The sequence below is a fragment of the Octopus bimaculoides genome, chromosome 14, assembly GCF_046866305.1.
Source record: "Octopus bimaculoides isolate indiv1 chromosome 14, ASM4686630v1, whole genome shotgun sequence".
NCBI classification, from domain to species: domain Eukaryota; kingdom Metazoa; phylum Mollusca; class Cephalopoda; order Octopoda; family Octopodidae; genus Octopus; species Octopus bimaculoides.
The window spans coordinates 60,567,039-60,583,698 of NC_142941.1; the positions used below are offsets into that span (position 1 = coordinate 60,567,039).

Sequence of the window (16,660 nt, forward strand, 5' to 3'; positions counted from 1 at the left end):
CGGGTATTTCTGCTAGTATATATATATATATATATATATATATATATATATATATATGTATATATGCTTTCGTGCTGCACGAGGTTTTGTCAATGAAAGGGTCATAGTTTCAAAGAGACGAAAATATTTTGACACAAATTAACTTTAAATGTTGAAGTGAATCTTACGGATTTTTGTGTGTTCTTAAATGGCTTACAAACATCTTCCACGCTGCAATTAATTTTTCTGATATTTTTTCCTTTTCTCTTTTTAATTCTTATTTTCATTTTTCAATTTTCATTCTCATGTTAAAGATCAATTTATTTTTCTTATCATTTACCATTTCCCCCATTGCTTAAATAACCTTATCACCATTGTTTTTTGATATCGTTTTTTTTTATTATTATTATCTGATCACAAAGAACCAAGTCAGACCATTCTTGAGTATGAATGGATTAAAAATACAGCTATGCCCTCGGAGCATCCACCTCCACTACTAACTTGGTTACCTAGATAACAGAAGCTATCTACTAGCTCTAATTTGCCTCTCTGGCAGTCTATTAAGTCAGCTCAGGGCTATAGTAGAAGACACTTCCTCAAGGTGCCATGTAGTGAGACTGAACCCAGAACTATGCATGTGGTTGGGAAGCAAAATTCTTACCACACAGCCATGCCTGGTCCTAGGTGCAGGAGTGGCTGTGTGGTGAGAAGCATGCTTCCCAACCACATGGCTCCGAGTTCAGTCCCACTACATGATACCTTGGGCAAGTGTCTTCTACTATAGCCTCGGGCCAACCAAAGCTTTGTGAGTGGATTTGGTAAACAGAAACTGAAAGAAGTCAGTCCTCAGTCAAACCATCCAACCCATGCCAGCATGGAAAGTGGATGTTAAACGATGATGATGATGTTTGTGTGTCTGTGTTTGTCCCCCCTCACCATCACTTGACAACCGATGTTGGTGTGTTTACATCCCCGTAACTTAGCACTTTGGCAAAAGGAGCCGATAGAATAAGTACTAGGCTTACAAAGAATAAGTCCTGGAGTCAAATTGTTCAACTAAAGGCAGTGCTCCAGCATGGCCACAGTCAAATGACTGAAATGAGTAAAAGAGTATCTAATCATACACACTCACACATATATATACATATATAAATTTTCTCCCCCTTCTCTCTCTCTCTCTCACTTACTCTTTATTTTTATAATCAATATTCCTGAGATAATGACACAAATGTTGAATAAAACCAATGGACATGATGTCCACCAGTTTCTATTGTCCATATAAATATATTTATTTATTTATGGGTTTCAGCCAAGTGGCTGCGGTCATGCTGTATAATAAAAACAATAAAAACACAAACAATTTCAAAGAAATATTGTTTTATGTAAAAAAAACTAAAAAAAAACTGGGTGATGATAATTTGTTTGTTGAGGGCGAGAATGGGTGACCAGTAGCACTCAGGTCACATACAGTCCTTTATAGCTTTTAGTAAGATGTATATAAATATCAAGATTATATAAATATAACTGTTTACTAAAATTCCTTTGGTCTAATACAGTAAATTTGAACAATTTTGTTTCTTTCTCTCTCACTCACATGCTCTCTCTATCAAGATTTTAGAATTTGCTTAAGGTAATATATAGTGAACTCTGTATTACAGACAAGGTTTATTCAATTAATACTTTAATCCTTTTGATACCAACCTGCTTGAAACTGCCTCTGGCTCTGTAGTAGAAATGTCTTGTTTTCAAAAGTTCTGAATTAAGATCTCCCACCAAACCTTAGTCACAGTTTATGTTTCTAACACTAGTTTAGTGATAACTAAGTTATTTTACTAAATTCTTGTTGTATTTAACCCTTTAGCATTTAAACCGGCCATATCCGGCCAAAAGTCTTCTGCCTGTTTTATGTTCAAACTGACCAGATCTAGTCTTTCACGCCAACCCTACAATAACATTTTAAAGATTAACAGCTACCTCATCAAAATCTCATAGCTACACGATAATGCATGATTAGTTCAAAACAATGTGGATAAAAAAGCATTAATTATGGCAGAATAATGTGAACACTAAAGGGTTAAAATTAATTGTAAAAAAACACAGAGCATCTCAACAGAAATATAACAAAAGGGTTAATATATGATGAGCAATATCTCAGAAGGCTTGTTGGAACTGAGGCAGAGTAAAGGCAATAAAACAGGTAAAGCAGATGGTATAAAACAGAGGTAGTAAGAAGTCAATAAGTTCAATGGAACAAAGACTGTTGTAGTAATTCTAAAAGACACAAATCAAATGTGAGCAAATGGCTGAAAGATATTAATATAGGAAGGCTTTCTTATCATGTGATGACTGTCATTTTTTTTATGGATGTCAATTTGTCTTTGAAAATAAATGTATGTGTGTGTGTGCATCTGTGGAGTGAATAGTAACATAATCTTAAACCTATGAATGATACTCCAGTATATAGGGATCAGTACATGTTTGGGTTTTAAATAGTTTTTTTTTGCCTCTCATAAACAAACATTAGCAAGATAATATATGTCAGATAACTATGAAAGATTTTACAAAACATTGTAAAATCAAAGTGTCTGTTTCTGCAGTGTTCATCTATCATCATGAATTCATCCTTACCCACTATCTGATCATCACCAAAGGTTGTAAGACAAATGGTAGCATTTGTAGAGGACATAATATGGTCCTTGCTGGATATTGCATTTATTATTAAGAAGATAATAGCATTGTCTGTTCCTATTAACTGACTCTGTGGTCAGTATGTCCAGCACTTTGAACCTTTCCCGCAGTCACCAGTCCATCAATTCAGTAACTCCAATTCAGATATATTTCTTTCTTGGAAAATAATATCAAGTGCCTTCTCCATTGGTTCATTGGTCCCAGCAAGATTTCTGACAACTTTCTTTGCCCACACAAAATACTGTTGGACCCTTTCTTCAGTCCAGCCAACTGGTGTACTTCGGTTCAAATCACGAAGGTTGTATAGTTTGTCTGCCAGTTTCACCAACTTTGCACGGTGGCTGCTAGTCTTTGCATGTTCGATTTGCAGTTTCTTACGTTCTGCCTTCGCTAGACTTTTGTCATCTGTTACTTCAGCAACAATTCCTGTCAACAAAAGAGAGAAAAGAGACAGTGAGAGATAGATAAAGGTATTACAAGGTATACAAGCACCTTCAGGGACTTGTGGTTAAGAATTTGCAATGACATGGTTTTGAATTTGGTTTCACATGGCACATTGGGCATGTTACTACACATTACTACTAGATTGAATTTGGTAAAGGAAAACTCTGCAAAACATTGCCATATGCAAGTATGCCTGAATTGCATATTTGTGTGTTTATGTATGTTTTGTGTGTGTATGTGTCTGTATCTGTATATATATATATATATATATATATATATAAATATATATCTTGTTTGTTGCTAACACGTTTCAGCTGATATACCCTCCAGTCTTCATCAGGTGTCTTGGGGAAATTTCAAACCTGGGTTCTCATTCCTAAGGTATTTTTCGATGTTATTATTATTATTATTCAGGTCACTGCCTGGAATCGAACTCAGAATAATGCCCATAATTCCTCATCTCTTAAATACAGAACTATATTAAAAGGTATAGTCCTACTTACTAATAAATGTTTATTAGCAAGACACTTCATTTCACATTGCTCCAGTTCACTCAGCTGGCAAATATGAGTAGTAACTGTTGATTACATTGAACTAGACTTCAACCATCACATGGTTTAACACCCTCACTTGAACCTCAGGTTTTTTCCACTCTATTGCAAGCATTTGTACAAGGCCCCCATCCAATTTGAGGACAACTTCCTCCTTCTCTCCCTCTTATGGAAGTTGTTCTCCCTTCTTTTACCAAACCACTAAAAATTAAATCAACAATAGTGACAAGCTGGTATTTTATAAATAATGTGAAAATAATTTACAGAAACATGTCATTGCACACAGAACACTGACATATTTTTCACATATCTTTCTGCATGTATCTGTGTCAGGTGGTCAATAATATTTCTGTGCATATGTGTGTGATGTGTGTGTGTGATGTGTGTGTGTGTGTGTGTGTGTGTGCAAGCTTGTCTCAGTGTATGTGTATGTGTGTGTACATAAGCTTGTGTCACTGTGTGTGTGTGTGTGTGTGTGTGTATGTGTGTGTGTGTGTGTAAGGTTTGTCTGTGTAAATGCTTATGCGTAAAGATGTGTATGTGTGCATAAGTATCTATATGTTTGTGTTTGCATGTGTATGGTGTGTGAGTATGCTTGTATGTATGTCAAATGTACCAGTGTGTATATAATATAAATGTGATATAAGGCGGTGAGCTGACAGAAACATTAGTATGCCGGGCGAAATGCTTAGCAGTATTTCAATTGTCTTTACGTTCTGGGTTCAAATTCTGCTGAGGCCGACTTTGCCTTTCATCCTTTTGAGGTCGATAAATTGAGTACCAGTTGCATACTGAGGTCGATCTAATCGACTGCCCCCCCCCCACTCTGGTGCAGGCTTTGGCCTGGTCAACTCTTGTGGTACCATCCCACACATGCTGGCATTGAACATGGACATTAAATGATGATGATGATGATGATGATGATATCATTGGGCTGTTCAATGAAGACAAGCAGGCTGAAACTTCAAACTCACTGTCACTCTTGTTAAATCATTTATATATATCTCAACCCATAATAACAAGCAGTAGTGTGCGTGTGTGCGTGCATGTGCGAAACAGGCTGTAAGTGTCTTGAGAGAAAAATTGAGTATAAGAGTATAAGAGATGTGTGCAAAAGAGGCAACTACACTGATATGGTTATGAGGTGCATATGGATGAGAACAGCTGCCTAAAGAAGTGCCAATCTCAATCTGTGGAGGGAACATGTGGAAGACATGGGACATGGTGGGGAAGCATGACCTTTGAGTATTGGGTCTCATGGAGGCAACGACAAGTGATCGTGACCCTTAGCAATTTACTGTGCTTGAAAAGACTCATCAAGCCAAGTCTTGGGATCAGTGCTGGTGAAACATAAATGCACCCATGCTTGTGACACGTAAAGGCACTCATACTAGTAACACGTAAAAGTACTCATGCTGATGACTCATAAAAGTACTCATGCTGGTGAGATGTAAAAGCACCCATGAAGATGACACGTAAACGTACTCATGGTGGTGACACGTAAAAGTACTCATACTGGTGAGATGTAAAAGTAGCCACGCTGGTGATACATAAAAGGCACCAACTACACTCTTGGAGTGGTTGGTGTCAGGAAAGGCATCCAGCCATAGAAACGAAGCCAAAATCAAACTGGAACCTGGTGCAGTTCTCCGGCTTTCCAGTTCCAGTCAAACCTTTTGCCAGCATGGAAAGCAGACGTTAACTGTTATGGTTCTAATATAAACAATATTAGACAGCATAAGAAACAATGTGTGACAGAAAAGAGGTACTGGCCTTCTGATGGGAATTGTCAAAGAATCAGTTTTAGCATGAGTGATATTAATCTCTTCCAGCAGGTAATCAAGTAGTGGTAAACTGAGTATAGAACTTTACCTGCCACTTCTTTACCAAAATGGTCCTCAATTTCTTGCAGAGTGGTGTCTGTATCTTCTACTGTGTCATGAAGCAGTGCTGCCTGCAAAGAAAGAAATATATATGTGGTTGTTGTACTTGGGGATGGTCATATTGCCAGTTTAGCCAATAAAAACACACGCACTGTATATTTATGTTAATTTGCTTCAGCTTTATATTACATTATATTACATTAATCCTATTTCGGCCAGAGTTCTTTCGTCACACTTCTGTGACCTCATCAGTGGTCCTTTGCTTTCTTCTTTCTTATGTGTGTCTCACCTTGCTAACTATCAGCCATTTTCAACACACGATTTCACATCAAAAATCTTGCAAAACAAATATGTATATATGTGGTCTTTGATATATATTTGTGTGTGTGTGTATAAATATATGCATATATACGGAAAGAAATAAGATGAAAAGACACAGATTTGTTTTACAAGCCTAAAGAATATATTAGAATCTAATAGCAAAAGTATTATACAATATTGTACAAAATAAGATTTTTTTTCTTCCAACATAATAACTGGTTCACTATCACTTTTCAAATTTTGAGTTTTGGATGAATTTCTGAATGTCTAATTAGGAAATTCATCCAAAACTCTTAATTTGAAAAGCGATAGTGAAACAGGTTATTATGTTGGAAGAAAAAATTCTTATTTTGTACAATATTGTATAATACTTTTGCAATTATGATTCTAATATATTTTTTAGGCTTGTAAAACAAATCTGTGTTTTTTAATCTTATTTTTTTTCTGTATATATTCAACCACATGTAATCACTCACCATACTTTCTACCTTATATACATACATACATATATATATATAGATAGATATACATATTATGTAAGGAAATATATATTAGGAATTCCCTTTTTCTGGCTGGTAAATCAGTGTTTAAAATATATATATATATATATATATATATATATATATATATATCCTTTAGGATGCCTTCAAAGTGTTACCCACCATTCTTGTCTTTTTGGCCCTGCCAATTCATTATCATATATATATATATATATATATATATATATATATATATATATATATATGATATACATATATACACACACACACACACAAGTTCTGGAAAATATATTAAAATAAACAAACAAAAAATCAAGTGATTACCTGGATGACTAGTGGGTCAGTAATACCTGCTTCGTTGGTCAATATGTAGGACACGCCTAAGTGACAAATAGAATGCAAAATCAATATGCATTTTGAATATATATTCTTAATAGAAATAGGCTACTTGTAAGAAGTATAAAACCTAACAAATGTCAAGAACAAAAACTCTTAATAAATATATCAGAATCACTTGATCACACTTAATATTTCCATCTGAAATGACTAAAATATCTGTTGACTTTAAAGACTCCATTACCCAAAAATTTTGACCAACTGATCTACCTTATTATTTTTAGATTTAAAACACCACCAGAGGGATTTTTTATTTACTGTATCAAATGTACAAATTGTAATAAATATATATTGGTCAGAATAAACAGGAGTACACCAGCAGCAAATTAGGGACCCTAATTTTAGACAGCATTAATAATTGTTGGAGGTGAAAGGTTGGTTGTTGGGATATAATACTAGCTATTGTAAGGAGGTGCTTTCTTCAGAAGAGATCCTTGGAAATAGTGAGACCTAGCATTTGGAACAATCATGAAGATGCTAGCTGAGTGCTGCTCATGACTAGGGAGGGGGGGGGGGAAACACACTGTTTTCGTGATATGTGTAGCATTTTTGTTCCTGTTTTATGATAGACGGACAAGGTTGGTATATCCCCATTGGAAGATGCTTTTGAGATCTCTGTTCATGAAATCAGTGAGGATTTGGCATATGGTGTCATGGCTACAATAAGAAGGAACCCCTTCCTTCATGAATGACCATGGGATTGCACCTAGAAAGTTCCCCTCCAAGGCATAAGTTGTCCATGCATACCAGCCTTCCCTCTCCACACCACAGATGTTATCCAAGGGAAAGGCAAAGGCTGATACAGCTTGGCACCAGTGATGTTGCAACTCCAAGAACACAACACACAGGCCAGTCCAGGAACTGAACTCACTACCTCATGATTATGAGCCTGATGCTCTAACCACTGAGCCATATGCCTTAGTTTGCTGTGAGAAAGAAGTGAGATGAGGTTCGGTCAGAAACATTGGATTTCTCCTCTTCCTTACAATAAACTAAATAATGTATACCATTTTTTGAACTTGTTATATATTATGTTCTGGGTTATTAGTGAACTGTAAGAAAATTAAAAAAACAGCCTAATCTTAATGAATAATAGGTCGATCTATGCACATTAAGGACTAGAGTAACAAAGAGCTTGAAATAAGAAATAAGCAGTGGGAAAGAAAATAATATTAATCAATGAATAATATGTTGCTTCTGACACATTTTGCTACCATCACCCGAGGATAGTCTGACTGTTCCAGCTATCGTACTATTGTAATATCCAAACTTCAAATATGCTGACATCAACTGATCTATTGTTTATCATTTAAATGGCAGTTTATATTTATTTAATTTTAAACAATGCTATTTTTCTGTCAACAAATATATACTTCTGTATATTAACAATTTGTTTGCTATAACTTTGACAAGCTACAATGCAGCTATATTTTGATAAGAACATAGAAGAAATGCAGAAAAATATCTAAAACTGATTCTTGTAGTTGCTGGTTAAATGAAATATTATTAATTATCCTGGTATAAATATTGCAAGGAGACACTCTCATGCCCTTCTCCTTTTTCATCATAGTCCTGGATTATACACTTGGAGGCTATCAATAAATGTGAATAGGAACATTGCTTGTGAAATTAACGTGCAAGTGGCTGAGCATTCCACAGACACGTGTACCCTTAACGTAGTTCTCGGGGAGATTCAGCGTGACAAGGCTGACCCTTTGAATTACAGGTGCAACAGAAACAGGAAGTAAGAGTGAGATAAAGTTGTGGTGAAAGAGTACAGCAGGGTTCGCCACCATCCCCTGCCGGAGCCTCAGGTGTTTTCGCTCAATAAACACTCACAACGCCCGGTCTGGGAAGCGAAACCGCGAGTCTGCTGCCCTAACCACTGGGCCATTGCGCCTCCGGATGTGGACTATGCAAACATCATCAGCCTGCTGTTTGACCATAAGAAGCAAGCTCAGCTCTTGAGCAGAGTGGAGGTTGGTCTTTGATTAAAGTGATGAAAACCAAGGTCATCACTTACAACGTATTCCAAGGCCGTGCACCACTAATGACAACTGGAGTGCTACTCAAATGGAAATCAAAGACTTCAGATACCTGAGCAAAACCTCAAAGTGAGAAAGGAATTTTGCATGAAAGACTTTGAATGGCATAGCCAGTGAATGGACATATTAATCCCAGCTTCTCGTATTCAGCTGTAGAGTTTATGTTACTATATGGCTGTGAACGCTGGACTCTAAAATATAGAAGCAGAAATTACTGGATGCTAACAAGATGTTTGGAAGACTGGCTTAGCTGAGGGCACCAGTTGCAGCCTTGTCTAAATAATAATTAAACTTAAACCATTTATCTTTGGGAAAGAAATTAGTGTTAAGTTACTATCCTAATAATCAACCATGAACCTGATATAAGCCAGCTATGAGAAACACGGCCTTCTGGGCGACTACCATAAGAAAAATCATTTCCAGTACTTTCGCGCAAAACAGGAAAGCGGCATTAATTGAAGGGACATAACTCTGTTATTTTGATAGTTGACAAAATTCTCCTGAAAGTTTCTTTAATCATAATATGCATATTGTCTTCTTAGTTACTTTCTACGTATTTACCGTTAGTAATGAAAAACTGAACTTATATCTTAAGGTCCATCAAGTAAAACTCCTTAAACTGATAGACACAACAACTGTGTGCGAAACTAAGGCAAGTTCAGTTTTGCTGCCGATCTTAAATTTGTCTTTTGACAAAGCACGTGGATTCAATTAATAATAATATAATTAAGCTTACAATCAGGTTAAGCTAACCAACATTTCAGAAAGCAGAAAAGCAAAACAAAGTACACATTTCTGAAAATGAAGGGCTCGTACTTCAAAAGAAACAGGTATGGGATTTTCCGATTGAACTTGGTTTCGTAAAGACATGAATTAAATGCGGCATAAATTAAATACCATAGCTTCGATCATATATTGAAATTGCTCGTTATTCTTGGCTTATCGGCAGCTTACTGACGAGATTAGGTACAAAATCACATATTTTGGGTCTAAGAATAGTATAAACATCAACCACAGCATGATTTGAACTCAACACCTAAAGGGAAATAATTGTTCTATTAGGTGCAAGTCATCCCGCAGTTCTATAAAGTAAGGCTCTTAGATCTTGCCAGCCTTACATTTAAAAAAAAATGAATACCTATTGGATGGTTTATGTACGGTGTTCCTTCCACGTCTTTACGTTTTTGGTTTTTGTGTTTAATAGCCGCGAAGTTGGCACATTCGATCACTGTACTTAACATATCTTCCATGTTTACATTTGTACACAATGCAAACGTGTAAAGCTAGCGAACATTTCAGAAACGACCGTAAAACAAATAGCAGCTCATCCCACTCACGATTTTTCCGGCTTCTACCTTTGGTTTTTACTCTGTTCCACTGAATGGGCAGTTAACTTTATTTATAGTCTATCAATGTAGCAAAAAGAAACCACGAAAAATATTTGTAGGTATTTCTCTCTCCTTTCAACTCATAAGTGTTTAAAACGAAAAAAAAACAAAAAAAAAAAAAAACAGGTGTCCATGCACTGCTATGGGGTCTACATAGAGAGGATATTTTTGCATGTATGTGGATATATGTGCAGTATTTGGAGTCAGTGCACATGCAAATTTATACTTTTGTTTTATATATCTATTCTCATGCTTATAGTTATATGTCTAGACAGGCGCGCGCGTATGTGTGTGTGTGTGGGGGCTGAGTTTTGTGTTGGCTGTGAATACATACTACGGATCTTTTTGGTTTGACGGGCAACATTTTTCATTTATGTAGTGTTCTTGGTACCGAAACACTTTCAAACTTCGTATACTTGTATATTTTGTGTTATAGAACAGATAAATTTTGTATTCGAAGTTATTTCATGTTAAAAGTTGTCTTATTTCGATAATTTCAACCAATCACTGACGTCTATTCAGTTGAATACAGTTACTGCTGTGGCGGTGTATCGTTTTTTGCATTGTGTGAGTTTCTTGTTAAAGATTTGTTAGTTATGTTAAGAAAGTCGACCAGCTGTATATATGCATCATTGCTCTTATCATTCCCCAGGAAATTGTAGGTTTGATTGCTAGTTGAACTCGTCATATATCTAATAAGTTCTGTTGATTACATTTAAGCCTCTATCTCCCATGTTTAAAAGTACTAAAATCTTTATTAAGGACATTGTTTCGAGCGATTACAAAAAAAATTTGCTTGCAAGCTCAACGCATACAACATTTACAAGCGTCACTTGACGAGACGACGATGGAGCTTTGATGTGGTCACTCGAGCTGCCTAAAAACACCTACTAAATATCTATCAAATTACACATTATCGTCTTTAAAAAAAAAAGGCTCGCCTGGATATTGTGCTCCGAGAAACAGAAGATTCTCGCAGGTTGTTCTGGCTGTTCTTTCGAGATGGAAACAATCCACACAGTGTTGAGATGAAACCGCGATTGCTGTTGGTAGTGTGTACTCTGGTGGCGTCGTGTTGGCGCTGGCGACGGGACTGTAGAAGACAGTAGAACGGTGGTGTTGACGTCGTCGCTGTAAACTGGCTAGAGCTGTGTTGTGAGATGGTCAACAACCAGACCTGTGAGAGGGCAAAGGCCGAGACAAACTGGCGTGGATAAAACAGGCTTATTTATGGAGAAAAAGGGGCTCCAGAAACAGCAGAAAAACACTCTCACGTGACTTTATCAGAAGGCCACGATTGGTTGATGTTCACCCTGGCGCAAATAAGAGCCAATCAGGGTGATGGACACAGCAGGGTCCAAGCGGGCCGAGGGCTAGATGTTACCTGCTACGTTCGCATTTGTAAATAAATACCCGAGAGATAGGTTTCACTACAGAATCTTGCAGGTGTAAGCTTATCGTGTCCAATAATGTTTGTAACATGGACTTCGTGTGCCGTTAAGTATTGGTGAAAATTGGAACTATACTTAGAAAAAGTAAGTTAGATAACTCTTAAATTGCTCCTAAATTTTAAGAGTTATTTCCCTTTTACATATTTTTTTCATTGTGTATTTGTTGGCGTCATTATACCAATAATAAACACTCAGACTAATTTATTTCATTTCTTTATTTTCATTAGTTAGTTGGTTAAATGGAAAACCAATTGTCGAATAATGTTTATTATTGGCATAAGGACCTTCCCGGGATACAACAAAATGCGTCACAATACACGAGTTCATATCAAGTATTTTGTAAACTATATACAAATCCAGAAAGTGGGTTTCGTCTTCAATAAAAAAAAAAAAAATTTTATGATTAATGTGAAATCAAAAACAATTTTTTTTTAACTTCACATCCTTTTATGGATCACCATTGCTGAATCGCTAAGTTACGGGGACATTTTATCGATATCTACTGCCGAACCACTAAGGGTGAGAGGGGGAGAGAGAGACAGACAGACAGAGTGAAAAAGAGAGAGAGAGAAAGAGCGTGAGGGTGACAGAGGAGGAGAGATAGAGAGAGAGAGACAGACAGACAGAGAAAAAGAGAAAAATGAGAGATACAGAGAGAGAGAGAGAGAGAGAAAAAAAAACAGTGAGTGAGAGAAAGAGAGACAGGCAGACAGGAAGAGAAAGGCAGATTGAGAGAGTGAGACAGGGAGAGACAGACACTAATACATTGAAGTGTATTAGTGTTGGAACTAAAGTGTATCGGTGAGGGAAATGGCCATGTATGAAGAAGAATGTGCTATAATAAACAAACAACAATGAGAATAAACAATTTGTTTTCTTCAATTTGATTAAACATTTTTAATAAGTCTTTGTTATACAGACGAATTAGGATTTTCTGTTTGTACAGTTTATTAAATTTCATTTATATGATAACGAAATATTTTTAAAATACATGCAGGAGTAAAACAAGTTTCAATATTCTTTGATATATTGTAAACCAGGTTATGAGAGTAAAAAAAAAAACCCCCCAAAAAACTCAAGAGTTACAATGGAAACCATTCTTCTTGTTGCCAAAATAACGGTAGTAGTAGTAGTAATAATAATGGTTTCAAATTTTGGCACAAGGCTAGTAATTTTGGGGGAAGGGGTCTAGTCGATTACATTGCCCCACTGTTCAGCTGGTACTTATTTTATCGACCCTGACAGGAAGTTGACCTTAGCAGAATTTGAACTAGAACATAAAGACAGACAAAATACTACTAAGCATTTTGCCTGGTGTGCTAACGATTCTGCTAGCTCACTGCCTAAGTAGTAATAACAATAATAATTATAATAATCACACTAATAATAGCCCATCCTCAGATGAGATATAAAAGCCCGATTTAGTAAAATGTAGCATTTTAAAAATTTTAGAGGACTGATATTAAATTTAAATTAGGGAAAAAGTAAAAGAAAAAGTGGGTAGAATTGACTAAATTTTAGAGGACTGATATTAAATTTAAATTAGGGAAAACTAAAAGAAAAAGTGGGTAGAATTGACTTGTAAAATGGTTTTCTAAAGATTCCTCCATCTTTAAAATAAAAACAAAATGGCACTCAGAGTTTGTAAACAACAGCAAAAAACAACAACAACAATAATTAAAATTTCTAACATACACACACAAGGCCAGCAACTGTATTGCCCTTTTGCACTTGACTGGTGTTTTTATTTTATTGACCTCTCCAACCTGTTAGTATGAAAGGCAAGGTTGATTCTGGTGGGATTTGAACTAAGGATGTAAAAAAAGGGACGAATTTAAATACCGCAAAGTAGTTTGTTCGGTGCTCTGCCAATCACCACTTTCTATAATATTAATAATCTAAAATGACATAATATAAGACAGGAAATGGTGCCAGTGAGCTTGGTGCACACCTGTCATAAGTTGACATTTATATGCAAAATTACCACTTCATTCAGTTACAATAATAGTCTTTCTACTATAGGCACAAGGCCTGAAATTTTGGCAGGGTTAGTTGATTATATTTGACCCATCAATGCCCAAATGGTACTTATATAAAGACTGAATAAATATTGCAAAGTATTTTTACTAATGCTCTAATGATTCTGCCAACCCAGGATATCTAATAATTTCGAATTTAGGCAGAAGATCAATACTTTTGAGGTTGGGGTTAGTTGATTACGCAGATCCCCAAAGAATAAAATGCTAAGTTGAGTTTAGTGGCATTTGAACTTGGATTATAAAGGATCGTTAACACCAACAATTCTAATCACCATTTTGATGAAATAATAATGGTTTCTAACTTACATGCAATTTTTCAGAGTAGGGGATATGTCAATGCCATTGATCCCAGTATCTGACTGATATTTTATTCCATTAACCCCAAAAGGATGAAAGGCAAAGTCTCCCTCTGAAGAATTTGAATTCAGACCATGAGGAACTGGAACAAATATTAATACCGACATGGCATTTTGTCTAATGCTTTCATGATTCTGCCAGTCCACCACCTTAATAATAATCCTTAATCCTTTTTACTAAAAGCACAAGGCCTGGAATTCTGAGGGAGTGGGCTAGGCAATTACATCAACCCCAGTACTCAACTGGTACTTATTTTCCAAAAGGACGAAAGGCAAAGTCAACCTTGGCAGAATTTGAACTCAGAATGTAAAGATGGATAAAATGCTGCTGAGCATTTTGTCCAGTGTGCTAACTATTCTGCCAGCTTGCTGCTTTAAATAGTAGTAATAACAATCCTTTCTACAATAGGCACATGACCCCAAATTTTTAGAAGTGGGGTTTAGTCAATCACACTGACCCCAATGCTCAGCTGGCACTTATGTTACCAACCCCAAAAGATGAAAGGGAAAGGTGACCCTGGTGGGAAGAGAGGCATAGTATATTTAATGAAGCCGAAATGAATAATGATTATTTTATCAACCCTTAGAGGAGGAAAAGGGAACGTTAAACAAAACAGGATTCAGAGAGAATGCAAAGAAATTTTACCAAATACAGGTAAGTTATTTTGCTGGTTTCAGCTGATATGATGTCAAACTGTTATCTGAACAGTTGATGGTTTATAACCTGCACAACAGGCATTGTGTTGTGTCTGTGGTCAAGTCGCAAATGATCTGGTGTCCACTGAGCTAGTAAAAGGTACCATAGAAAGTAATAATTTATTAGTAGAATTTTAACACGGAGATAAGGATAAAATCTGGAATCCGAGGAAAATGGTCAAACGGCAGCACTGACAACAGTAGTAAAAGAATCTGAAGAGAGTTTGTAGATGGTAATAAATTTAGTTGTCATGAGATAGAGAACTCTGATGTCTTGTATTGAGCCCCTCAGACACACTCAGATATTTCCCTCACAGTAGCTCCACTTAACGACCACCTAAAAGCTTACCTTATCATAAGGGATATCTTGGAGAGGAGTGAGATATGTGAAGCTAATATGTCAAGACACAATGCAATGAGCTATGGATACCAGTAGAACATGTAAGGGTCTCGCAGGTTCAGCCAGTGCTCAGCTTTAGTCTCATGGCACTCGGCAAATGAGAGTCAAATCTGTTCCTGGATAGAATGCTAGTTTATAATAAAGGTAACATTCTCGTGATTCTGGTACCTCTTCTTCCAAGAAGCAACAGAACTCAAACAAGGCAGAATAAAGGGCCTCCTGCCTAAAATATTTAGCAAAAAGGTTAACTTAATACCTGAGATTCTGTAGCCTGATATGATATCAACTCTGCCGTTCTGAGCCTACTCCTCAGTTGGTTTATCTTTTACTTTGGCAGTCAAACTTTGCTAAGATGGAATGGAACATTTGTTACAATTCCTGTCATATATTATATATATATATATATATATATATATATATATATATATATATATATATATATATATACACATACAAACTTTATGTATTATATACATTTACTCTTATTTCAAATTGTAAATCTAACCCCAACCACCAAAAACACACATAGGTGTACACACGAAATACATACATGCACACACACACAGACACACAGACACACAGGGAGAAACACGGATATTCACAAACCAAAAGGCCTGGCATAATGTAATGCCAGAAAGATGGCGTAAAAGTCAGCGATTTTCTTGCATCCCAATATTCATTAGGCAACTAATTTAGTAGGTGGTCGTTTTCATTTCTTTTAGACTGGTCAGTCTTTGAAGAAATGGGTGGTGTTTCAACGTCATCTGGGAGGGTCTCCTGGGAGAGAGATCTATCATCAGCTGGAGGTGAGGCTTTTAGAAAATTCTGTAGGAGAGAGAAATGAAAAAAAAAAATTAAATCACAAAATACAAGCAGCAAGTAGATGTCTTGTGTTATAGAGTATTAATGACCTGGGGATTTTGCCAACATTCAAACAGAAGGCAAACAGACTAGGAAAGATTATTTCGGACAAACAAAATTCACACAATTTGTTACCACAGCAATTTCTAACCTTTACAGTCCTTGCTGCAGCAGGTTTAATAACCCTTAGTATTTAATCTGACCATATCTGGCCAAAATATTCTACCTGCTTTATGTTCAAACTGACCAGATCTGACCTCTCATACTTACCCTATAAAATTATTGTAGAAACGAACAATCACATCAGTGAAATCTCTAAGCTACAAGGTAATGCATGACTAATTCAAATCAATGTGAATAAATAAGCATTACATTTGACAGAATAACTTGAATGCAAGAGGGTTAATCACCCTCAGAACATTTCTGCAATAGCAACCTAAAATGCTATCTCAATAAACCACAAACTCAAACAGTCCAAAATTAATGACTCTCTCTTTCTCTCTCTCTCTCTCACACACACACACACACACACAATCAGTTTAAAACAGTGTGCTGAGATGCAGACCATGAATAATGTAGAGGAGCAACAAGTGTCATACTCTGTGTATTTTTACCACCTCCACTGTGGCCACTGCTATGGAGCCTTTACATGGTCAACCAGA

At 36.2% G+C, this 16,660-nt stretch overlaps 2 protein-coding genes across 5 annotated transcripts in view; both read right to left on the minus strand.

Moving 5' to 3' along the window:
* Window positions 1-1,339: 1,339 nt before the first annotated feature.
* On the minus strand, window positions 1,340-11,485 carry LOC106876398 (guanosine-3',5'-bis(diphosphate) 3'-pyrophosphohydrolase MESH1). The gene is made up of 4 exons (XM_014924927.3): window positions 9,946-11,485; window positions 6,691-6,746; window positions 5,535-5,616; window positions 1,340-3,093 (listed from the first exon to the last, which is right to left on the minus strand). Exons 1-4 carry the CDS (start codon window positions 10,055-10,057, stop codon window positions 2,789-2,791), a joined length of 555 nt encoding a protein of 184 aa, XP_014780413.1. The 5' UTR covers window positions 10,058-11,485; the 3' UTR covers window positions 1,340-2,788.
* A 1,029-nt stretch (window positions 11,486-12,514) lies between these two features.
* Window positions 12,515-16,660, minus strand: part of LOC106876376 (signal peptide peptidase-like 2A) — a 58,832-nt gene continuing 54,686 nt past the window's right edge. For 3 of the 4 annotated variants that reach the window (XM_089363132.1, XM_089363131.1, XM_089363134.1), the window contains one exon: window positions 14,900-15,962. In XM_089363132.1, the coding sequence (XP_089219258.1) occupies window positions 15,825-15,962 (138 nt within the window). In that variant the 3' untranslated portion in view covers window positions 14,900-15,824. Of the gene's footprint in view, window positions 15,963-16,660 lie in introns of all 4 variants that reach the window. The other variant, XM_089363130.1, reaches the window with a different exon arrangement.